This window comes from Branchiostoma lanceolatum, chromosome 2 (assembly GCF_035083965.1).
Source record: "Branchiostoma lanceolatum isolate klBraLanc5 chromosome 2, klBraLanc5.hap2, whole genome shotgun sequence".
NCBI lineage: Eukaryota > Metazoa > Chordata > Leptocardii > Amphioxiformes > Branchiostomatidae > Branchiostoma > Branchiostoma lanceolatum.
Window position 1 is genome coordinate 27013369 of NC_089723.1, and position 11666 is coordinate 27025034.

The 11666-nt window shown below is 39.9% G+C and overlaps 1 protein-coding gene across 2 annotated transcripts; it reads right to left on the minus strand.

The window, feature by feature from the left end:
• Positions 1–1018: 1018 nt before the first annotated feature.
• On the minus strand, positions 1019–11412 carry LOC136428300 (proton-coupled zinc antiporter SLC30A5-like). 2 transcript variants are annotated; one of them, XM_066417697.1, is made up of 17 exons: positions 11012–11412; positions 10246–10368; positions 9929–9995; positions 9427–9512; positions 9157–9244; positions 8739–8829; positions 8352–8428; positions 7773–7940; positions 6993–7183; positions 6367–6673; positions 5803–5960; positions 5354–5486; positions 4680–4872; positions 4128–4172; positions 2922–3148; positions 2371–2499; positions 1019–1786 (listed from the first exon to the last, which is right to left on the minus strand). In XM_066417697.1, the coding sequence occupies exons 1-17, from the start codon at positions 11053–11055 to the stop codon at positions 1616–1618; spliced, it is 2298 nt and encodes a 765-aa protein (XP_066273794.1). In that variant the 5' UTR covers positions 11056–11412; the 3' UTR covers positions 1019–1615. The 2 variants fall into 2 exon arrangements, with proteins under 2 accessions (XP_066273794.1, XP_066273795.1); XM_066417698.1 differs by lacking the exon at positions 4128–4172.
• Between the last annotated feature and the right edge of the window lie 254 nt (positions 11413–11666).

The following is an 11666-nucleotide window of genomic DNA, read 5'->3' on the forward strand; positions in this document are numbered from 1 at the left end:
GTCCGGTCAAAAGAAAGCTAGAATAAAGTATGACTACAAGCCTTGTTTACATTTTCTTAACTTTATCACCAACCTCCGAGGAGAGCAAAATTACAAAAGCGTGCTAAGTTAGGCACACTATCTGGCGTAGCACTAAATCAGAACGCCGAACATTCGCGAAAACATCTCACAGCATTTTCCGCGTGTAACGCGGAGCGTGAAGGGCTCATGAACAGATGAATGTATTTCTTATCCAAGTATGGTCTTCAGATGACTATGTTCAAAATTCATTCATTAAAAACTGACCACTCTCTGGCAACCAGCGATGGAGCGCCGTGAGCTCGAGCGCGTAAAAAAACGTGACATCTTAGGGCACCCCCCGTTAATTGTCCAAAATGGACCAAAATTTTCAAGAAAAATAAGGGTTTTCAAAAGGTTTGAGTAGGGACTGTAGTTGTTCATTTTAGTCTGCACTCCACTGGGCAACGCAACTGTGTCTGTGACGTCTGCCCTATAGTAAAGCCCTCCTCGCAGCCGGACCCACTCCTCTGCTTGGAGAGTAGAAATGGGTTCAATTCCCCACTGTTGACACTCATCCGACTTGTATGCTACTGGAAAGGGTTGCAGCCTATAGGACTATGGTCCACCAGTCACTGTAGAGCATGGGAATTTCCCCTGTACAATGAACCTGTACATTGAAATTTGACATAAACTGGTTTGAGATTACTTTAAGTTAGCCTCCAAAGCAGGCTTCACAACCGACTGGGCCATTGATATTGCTTCGTTTCGGCTGACTAGGTAGTTTTCTGATTGCTTTTAATACTAATAGCGTAAATTTTCCTCAACATTTTCTGGCGTAAGTATTACACTGGTTCGTTATACAGAAAGTTACTAGTGGATTAAAACAGATTAAAAAATACCTCCTTGATACATTCTTAACACATTAACTCGAATAGAGAATATTTTGGTTAAGTTAGAAGTTCCTGTGGAAGGCAACACGCTCACTATTTCTTCATGACCCAAGCCTTTGGACACTTAGTAACCTATACATGTTTTTATTCACCAACGTACCTTACATACTTAACTCTGTACATGGATGATGTAGGCACGCTGGTATCTTCATGCAGTTCAAAACATGTACATATTCATACACTTTATACATAGTTACATATCAACATAGAATACATTACATGTATTTAAAAAAACATATTCATACAACAACATGGCTTTAACTTTCTCTTTTCATGATTATACTCAGCAGTTTTCAACTAACTATAATGATACTGCAAGTTATTTTGCATATTACACTTTTGTAAAATCATTTCTGCCATACCTATATATGTGCCATTGAGTTGGTATTTCTTGTTGCCTATATTCAGAGACAACTATCTTATGAACACTAAGTCCAAAGCCAGTACACCAAAACATGCTACGTTGACTTTCCCCCTCCACTACCATCAGATCTGGCAAGAATGCCTAGTGCTAATGATTGTTACACATGTACCTTTTTTTCTATATCTAGCACCATCAAACCATTTTGTTGAAGTGTGACTGTGACTGTCAAAGATTAGCAAGAAGGAGGCTGAATGCCAAGTGTTTTTAAAAAAATACCTATAAAGTCTACATATAACTGTGTTTAGATTGTCTTTGTGCCATCACTGGGGTGCCCAACACTGTGCATATGCTGGGTCATCTCCAGGACTTCTCTGTAGCTGGAGGTCAGGCCCGACATGTGCAGGAAATACTCATCCTTCTCCACCTGAACTGTCAGGTTCTGAACTCCTATCTCCTTAAAAACTGTGCACACCTGCAGAAGGAGAATACAGTCTTTTTTGAGGTCTGAATTATAAATATGAGGCATGGGAGGGAAAGATTAAGATTTCAAACATCACAAACAGGCTGTGAGAAACTACAGGACTAGGACCTACATGAATAGTTTCATCAAGTTGGTAAATTACTGGGTAATAAAGTTCTTTGTACATGACCATTGAGTTAATAATTTGCCAATGTTTTGGTGACCCCCTGTCACCTTCCTCAGGGGAATAATGAGTACAGTAGTTTTACTTTGCACTGCAGCTAGGTGTCACTGATGCAGTGTGAAGAATACAGTCCCAAACATGACTGAGCTTATATCCCACCTCGTTGGAATTACAAGATTGTATGGATAAAAAAATCTACTTCAGTCATGAACCGTGATGAGGGGGGATATAAAGTCAGTCACGTCTGTGACCACATTCTTCACACTGCAGCAGTGACACCTAGCTGCAGTGCAAAGCAGAACCAGTCAGTCTTGACCCCAGGAAGGTGAAAGACGTTCGCTGAAATGTAGGCTAGGTTCATTGGTTGCATATAAAGAACTTTGGTATCCTACAAAACTAAGACATGACTCACTTGGCTGACTATCCTTTGCTCCAGGGTTTCTGGGGTGACCTGGACATGGATGGTACCAATGGTGACAGTGGAGGAATGCTGCCAGAAATGGGGATCTCTGTAGGACAAGACTCCATCCATCGACAATACCTGAAAAAGTTTAGAAAATGACTTGACAATGAAAACCTATAGCTACTGGTGTACATTTTTCCCCCCAATTTTAGCCTGTGTCCATGGTTATTTGAATACATTGTCAGTACATTGTCAGGAAGTTAGTGGGAAGTTTGTGTCACCGCAAAGGTCAAACTTGCAGAAGTACGGACATGACAGGTCATGGGGTCAATGGAAGAGGCTACTACATGTAATTCACAAGGAGGTATTGTTTTTGGTTTGTCTGTTTGTGTTTTTAGCAGAAACATATTTTATATACTGGTATTCACCGTAAAGTGACAGGAAGTGATCAATGGACAAAAGTAATGTTAATCAAAACCATATCAATACAATCAATGAACTACAATTAAACAAGACACAAGAAACTCTAAATCATTCTTTATTACAGATTTCTTTATCACCTTGTTGAGTGCTTCGGCTATCTCCTGTTCCTTACACCCTGGAGCCCTGAGTAACAGGATAAGTGAAGAGTCCTTCAACAGAGGCATCACGCTGGCAAAAATCATCACGGCAATGAAGATGGAGCAGATCGGGTCTGCTATCAGCCAGCCAAACTGCTCGATGAGAAGGGAGGACACGATGACCCCTACACTGCCCAGCGTGTCTGCTAACACGTGCAGAAACACACCTGTCAACAGAACAACAAATCAATCTTTATTGCTAAATGATTTCAACAGGTACAATGTATGGCAAGTTCTTAAACAATTTGAAACAATAAGTTCTAAATACACTATCACTACACACTTAGTGTACAGCAACTAGTATACAGTACGATAATAAAAATACACAGGGAAAATGGACACATTAATCAATGGATTAATGGTTACATCAGCAATAACACAATCTCCCTTGTGTAAAGTGCCACAAATATATATTGGCCTGGGTACGTGGATATGGAGTCAGGACATGACAGAATAAAGAAACAGCTGTTCAGTCTACTGCAAACATTGATATCTTTATAAATCTTCTCAACAAGTCTTGGCAAAAACACTGGTATGGTATTAGCAGTCTGATGAGTGGAAAGATGTTAAAACAGTTACAAGAAGCAAACATCATGGGCAAGGTGGCATTGGACAAAAATACATGATGATTTCTGAGCACCTTAGAACGCAGATTGCATGCCACATGATTGAGGGGGTCCAGAAAATTCTTACATGCTTTCCAAATAAACCTAGTACAAGCTGGTAACGTTAAGTCAAAAACGCACCAAAAACTTTCATCGGAATTCATATCATTATGAATGTTGGGTAGCAGGAGGATCATATTCAATGGCAGGATAACATGATAACTTCATATGACACGTGCAATTGAGAAATACAATGCAAACAACAACACAGCTACCGCTCTCAAGGTGCTAGTAAGTCAGCAATCTCGACCAATCAACAGGCAACATTTGAAGTGATTCTAGCCAATCACAAGCCATCTATCAGAGGGAAACCAGGCAACCATATGGCAGATAAATTAATAAATCCAACCAATCACACACTTAGAGATTAAAACATGCCTGAGGATAAGTCTGGGGCACTCAGAGCATAAAAATATCAAGTCTTGATCTCTAAAGAAACAAAAAGGCTTGTGAGACTGGCTTTTTCTTATCTGTTTGGTACCTTGGAGGTTCCCTACTCGATGGAGAAAATGGGTAGGACATTTGCCTGTAAAACAAAATCAGTTCTGTATGACTCTCCTAAATCACAGCAACGCTCTTAAAGGCACAGTCAGAGGTGTCATACCATTTTTTCATGGTACAATGACAGAACTGGCTGTCAAAAAGGATCTACGACAAGTGGACCCGTCACAATACAGCTGAATTTTGTATGTCACATCCATGACTGCCCCAATAATGTCCTAAATTTGCTGTTATAAACCTGTTATATGACATTCAAGTGCATATAACAGGCCAATCAGAGGGGAAGACTACAATGCTTGCAATGCTTGTCAGGATCTTTGTTTTTTTCATCTCTTAAGAACAGCAGTGATGGAATGACTTCTTTTCAGAAAGTCCACTCTATGGAAGTGCTCTCTTTTCACAAACATTCTAACTACATGGTCAATATGCATGGTGATGACATCTGACGAAATGAAAAGTCTGAACAAAAACAGGGGTTGAAGCAGACATTTAAACAGAATGGGTTAAACACTGTCTGATAACAAGGACTTGCCTTTCATGTTAGCATTAGCCCCTCCCCCATGGCTGTGCCCATGGTTGTGAGAATGACCATGACCATGACCATGCTTCTTGTCGTGAGAGTGTCCATGGTCCTGTGCATGTCCATGGCCAGCTGCGTGGCTGTGGGCGTGACTAAAAGCCAATATTCCAACCAGGTTTACCAGAAGCCCCAGGATGGAAACAGTCTGAAAAATGGGAAAAAAGCATCTTCAAATATTTCCTCTTTTACCTTAAGTTACACAGTTCTACTTCCCATCAGACCTTAAAAAGCCATAATGAACACTATGAAAAATAATTGTACAAATGTAAATTGCTTGCCATCTTCCACAATGCAGAACTGCATCTGATGACTGCTATGAGACAGTGTTCTATTAGTCTGTGTAACCAAAACCCAGCTGTACGAGGCTGTAACTTTCAGGGGGATGTTGGGCGGGCCGCTATGAGCGCAAAGTAATCAGGCTTGTGTTCTATCAGGCTACCTGGTATTCTAACCATATCAGCCATGTTTTTAATGGATGCTAGAGAAGGTTGTGAAGTGTAGTGTACTGTACAAATACATGTAGTTGTAATGTGCCTCTAAGATCATCTGGGCCACTGGTGCAAAGTCAATAACAAGCTATAGTCCCTGAGTTAAAGAGGGTGAAACAGATGAAATATCTGACTCACCAGTAATCTCTCCATATGATGTATGTCTGGTGGGTCAAATAATCTCTGTATTGCCTCGGTGAAAACAGAGCCAGCTATAACCACCAGGAACAAACCGTTCACAAAACCAGATAAGATTTCCACTCGCCCATAGCTGCGGACAAATGGAAACAAGACGTTTATATTTACCACATTATTTTGTTTATACACATTTCAAATGATTGTCTATTGTGAATGATTTGTGATTTAAGCATGTTTTGGTAAATGATAATATTATGTTCTGTTTTTAAAGCTGGGCCTCCTTGATCTTGAAGATCAACTTATAAATGGGGCTATCCAGTAATTTGAACATTTGATAAGTAAGAAAATCAATGAATAAAGTGCCAAGTATATTTAACATCTCACCATCATGACATGGTACAATTCATCAAGAAACCTTGTTTCCCTATGAAAATAAAAACAAGTCTCACCCATAAGAGTATAACCTAGTGGCCTTCCACCTGGCCATGAGAGCTGCGTACAGACCCATGACCAGGGCTGTGCAGTCAAACAGCATGTGGAAGCCATCCGAGATCAAACCCAGACTGTTGGTCCACACACCATAGGTCAGCTCCACAAAGGTGAACACCTATAAATTTAAGTACAAAGAGCTATGAACTATCTTTGTTGTAAAACTCTTGACAGCTACTGATCACAGCACTGCCAACTACAGTGTACATGTATACCCACAGCAATAAAAACATTGCCACATGGCTAAAACAATATCTTACTGTAAAACATCAATTTGCTTTTAAGATACACTACATATCAAATCCAAGTACCATATAAGTTGCCTCAGATAACATTCTGCAGAATTTATTACTACTGACAGTAGTTGGTAGTAGTGGTATTCGTTACTTGCGTAATGAATTGATTGGAAGCAAATCCTATATTAAACTTCTCCCTGCTGCCTAACCTGTAACCAATAGAGAATCTGTAGCCAAACAGCTACTTCAGTGTGCTAAAGGTTAACTACTACTAGTACTACAACTCACCAGATTAAGACACAGGAAGTAAAATATTTGTCTTGAGTCGTATTCCTCCAAGATTTGCCTCAATCCGTTCCTCACAGTAGTCATGATGGACTGTTGGGTGAGGCTCAGGTCATCCCCGGTGAAGTTAAAGAGTGGCATACCGGCGGAGCTGTACCCGACAAGATTTCCCTTTGTCTTGGAGGGAGGGCTGCACAGAATCTTGGTGGCGATCATGAAGATGACAGCAGACAGGACAACTCCACCGGACATGGCATGCTCGTATCCCAGCACCTCCACCACATCTTTGTTCATGGTGGTCAACCCTTTCCTGTTGGCATATGAAGGCGATTTAACAAAGATTTCCCCTGAACCACTTCCCATTTTCAGCTTTGGTTTAGGTGCTATAGCATCTTTCTTTGAAACTGCAACTTTTTGTTTTTTCACAGGATATCAAGAAGAAGTTACTGACAATATTTTTTGCTTTTTCACGTGCATCTTTTGTCAGGATGTACATTAACATACAAGTTATGCAAATTATGACTTTATTTGTATAATCAATGAGAAACTACTGTTATGCTTATAGTTAAAGTTATAGTTTTCTTCATGGCAGTTACATAACTTTAGATATATGACATCTGTAATCTTACCTGTAAGGGTGCCCCCATACTGTGCTGAGCAGTATTGCAGCCAGGAAGATACTGACACTGCCGACCCAGGCCACTCTAGGTGCCTCCAGCTTGTTGGTACAGATACTCTCCACATAGTAATCCAGCACAAAGACAAACAGCACCACCACAAGAAAGGGTAGGACCAGTGACATCCACGTGTGGTCTACTGTCTGAAATAGTGTTGTTGATTCAATGGGAAGTTCTGGTTCATTTTTCTAGTTATACATTCAATAAAATTCATCTTATGATTACTAAAACATGCATGGGTTTGTGTAATGTGAGAGCTGAAAATTGCAAAAGGCAACTAGATTCATCAAAACTCCAACCTACAAATTTAGAAGCCTTCTCAGCAAGGGAGAACATGTTACTGTATCATACTCTACCATCTAGGAAAAGCACAGTCAATGTAAGTGGCATCAAATGGCTGCGTGGCTAGGCTACCAGACACCACATTGAGAGGTCATGGGTTTGATTCCTCAGGCAATCCTGGCTACATGTTGTGTCCTTTGGACAATACTAAACACAATTTTCCTCACTCCACCCAGGTGTAAAAATTGGTAAACGACTTTGATTGGGAGGTACATGTAAAAGGTGGTGGAAGGAAGGGGACAGGCTCCACCCTCCAATACTGTGCCTCAGAAATAGCAGATTAACAACCCACTGACCCTATGGAATCAAAAAGGCTACAGTATGGGACTATCTATACCTTACATTCAATACATGTATGTGTATGTTCCAGATACTCAAGTTGCCTCATACCTGGTAAAAGGACAGGAAAAATGCCCAGGGACAAAGAAGGCCGGCTGAAAGTAGGGTGGACAGGCTGTGTAGTCTCTTAGCCCCGCCCACATCTAAGGACAGTCGCTTGGAAGCATTTCTGTACCCCACATTCGCACATAGCACTAGGAATAACAACACAACACCACTCTGGAAACAAACAAATAAAAGTGCACTTTAAAAAAACTACAATAGAAATCAAACAGTACATATCAAATCGTTCATGAACATGAAAAATACTACACAGTGAAAAATTCCATGTCTTTTCATTTGCTTGTTGTCTTTTTCCATATGTAAAAGTACTGCTTCAATAACCTTATTGTTTCAACAACCCTATTGTCTTCTATTGGTACCTGCATAAGCTATAGCAAGGGCAGAAAGACTAACTTTTAGTGACAAAAATTCCAAGATTTGATGATCTTGCTTTACTTGCATGTATGCACACTAAGAACCTGATCACAAAATCTTCTAGACATAGTAGAAGATGTCATAATTGTGACTTGAACAAGATTTTTCATGGTGGTATGTGGCTGCTACACAATGTGATACATGGAAGCTAACCTTGTGGTCTGACAGGCCAAGGGATGAGATGACATAGTACACTGCATGGAACAGGTTACTGTCGTGATGGCCCTCAGCTGAGAAAGGTCAAGGTTTATGCAACTTCTGAGTGGTGAGAACTTCTTAAAGATACACTCAAATTGAAACTTTTTTCAATGGTTTACTTTCTTCTGTGATGTCGATGATTCTTTTAGAATACACAACTCATCCATTAGCCACTATGTTTTTGTTTTAATATATCGTTTATTTTTCATTCATTCATTCATTCATTCATTCATTCATTTCCATCCTTTATCCCTCCATCATTGGAGAGCCACATAAAATAAAATATGAATATACAGCTAAAAGATATCCATTCATTCATTTCAATGACTAAATCAAGGATACGATGCTGTGGTTGTGGCTGATCTGGGAACTCATCCATGTCAAACAGCAGCATACACACAACAGCTAACAAAAATAGCACTGCTCCTCGAGTCTATGTGGAGAAAAAAATCTTGTTAAACAAAGTCAGGGAACAACAAATCATACATAAAGAGTTGCAAGCTTATCCAGCAATTGAAGAAATGCACATGTTCGTAATTCCTACAAAACTTGGTCAATATGAATACTACTTCTTGTATGTAATACTTTTATTCATATAAATCTTTGTATCCTGTTCTTGTAAGGACTAGAAATAATACTACATCCAGTTTCAATGGTGTAGCACTTTAAATCATTTTGTTTTTGTGTAGACTTGAAATCTTCTTTTTGTAATCCACTGTACCATAACATAATTTCGTCTCAAAGGAGAGGCAGTGGTCACCTTTGAGGTTCCTCCGCCCTGGGATGTGAAGAGGGCGCCGGCACCAGCAAGCACCACAATGTCAGCATGCTCAAATAGTAGGACAGTTCTGCAAGTAGGGGGCACACTCAAGGTTAGAAACATTATAATTGAAACTAGACTTCCACAAATGTATACCTCAGCAAACAGTCGGCTTCATTTGCATTATTCTCATCCAATAACTAAAACCCATGTCAAATCGGAGCTGTGGGGGTATGTTTTATATACCTGCACCTACATGATTGTACATACCTGAGTGGTCCACATAAGGTTAGCCCAAACAGCCAGAGGAGGTTGATTATGCAGCCAAACACAGCATGCCGCAGGATTCGCATCCACTGGGGAAGAGGATGAAGTCTTTAAGAAACAATGGCCATGGAATAATTGCATTTTTTTTATGAATGAATAACAACTCAAAGAAACAATACTAATAAAAGTATGTGTGATAACAAAGGTACAAAATAAGTTTATGAAAAGTTAATTAAACCATTTGCTTAGAAGAACTAATCAAAGTAGATTTCCCTTATTGTAAACAAAGTCCTGGGTAAATAAATTCTGATTCCATTTCCAATTGGCTGGCGAACAAGAAACACAGTCCATCAATCAAAGACAAAACAACTTTGCACGATGTCAACCAGTCGGTGGTGTTAACTAACACAAGATCAGTGCTATCAGTACCACTGTTTTCATGAGAGGTAGTTAATAACATGTTATTGAAAGTACAAGTTAATAAAATGTTACTGAAATGTAGCACCTGTGGTTTTGTAATTCTTCTTCCTGAAGAAAAAGGCCTCTGCAAGACTAGCAGAATACTGGAGGACCTGTGTGAAAGAAACACATACAATATTACATACATGGATCTTGAGACAAAAAAAAAACTAGCACACATGTAGAAGAAAAACGGTGTTAAAAATACCTTGATGATATGCAGAATGTAATGTTTTCGTTTTAAGTTTTGTAATTCTGAGCACTTGGAGGTGAAGTAGATATCATAGAATTTGTATAACCAAGATTATTCAACTATAGACTTGCAAACAACTGGATGATGAAGGAACGAGGTAATCAACTTACCCAAGTTTCACTATGAAGAGGAACTGCACAAGATGAACAAGCTTCAGGAGATCGTAGGACTCAAAAATGCCAAACACTCTCAATGTCTTGGACACAATCAGTAGAAGTATGTAAGGGAAGAGCCTGTGGAGAAATAGGAAGTTACATACATCTTAACTTCAGTCTTAAGTAATGTGCTTTGATACAGGTGTATACAGACTGACATTTAAAATGATTTAGTGATTTACTACTTTCCAAGTACTTGAAGTAGATATGTGGTTTCTCTTTCAAAGGGATTCTGTTTCAAAATTCAAGTATCAACAATGGATACAATTGGCATTAATTATTATATTCAATGTTTAACAAAATTGCAAGGGGCTGTAATGAATAGATGAATAAACAAATGAGCATGGCTATTGACAGGAACATCCTGCCAATAGTGAACAAAAATTCTTAATGACAGGAGCATCCTGCATCCTGTCAATGGTGAACAAAAATTCTTAATGACAGGAGCATCCTGCATCCTGTCAATGGTGAACAAAAATTCTTATTGACAAGAACATCCTGTCAATATAGTGAACAAACATTCTTATTGACAAGAACATCCTGTCAATAGTGAACAAAAATTCTTATTGACAGGAACATCCTATCAATAGTGAACAAAAATTCTAATTGACACGAACAGCCTATCGAGTGCAAAAAAATTCTTATTTCACAGGAACATCCTGTCAAATATTTATAGCCTCGGTCACAAACATGTAACATCTCTTGAAATTAATCTACCTACCCTGTTCCCTTCTCCACGCGGCCAAGACTTCCCCCTGACAACATCTTTGAAACTTTCTCTCGCTGGGATCAAAAGACTTTTGGAAATCGTTCCTGACCAACGTTTGCTGAGCTAAGAAGAGCAAAAGCACCAGTACAGCCACGTCACTCGGGTCTACGCGTCTGGAGCGACGACTTCAGAAGAAGTCAGCTGCAACTTCGTAAGAAATCTTGACTACACGTCGTTAAACCCATTCTCTGTTGGAAGTACATTGCTCTTAAGGTACACCACAACTCATCAGGCTCCTAAGAAGGGGCAATACATTTGAAATGGCGAGTAAAAATGACGATAGAAAGACGGCGGCGGGTTTGTTTTCACAAGGGCGCCGCCATGTTTTTGCGCTGCCCGATGGGATTTCTGTGGTATTGTGGGTAAAAATTGAGATGGCGGCAATGGGGAGGGCCATGTGAGTGAAGGGTTGGGAGTAGAGAGCTACATTCATGTATGTTAGGAAGTAGATTTTCAGGAGGGGGCTATGTGAGTGATGGTTGTGAGGAGAAGGTCATGGCCTGGCCATGTGAGTGAGGGGTTGTGAGGCCTATGAGGGGAGGGCCATGTGATTGTGAATGAGGGGTTGTGAGGGGAGGGCCATGTGAATGAGAGGTTGTGCTGAGAG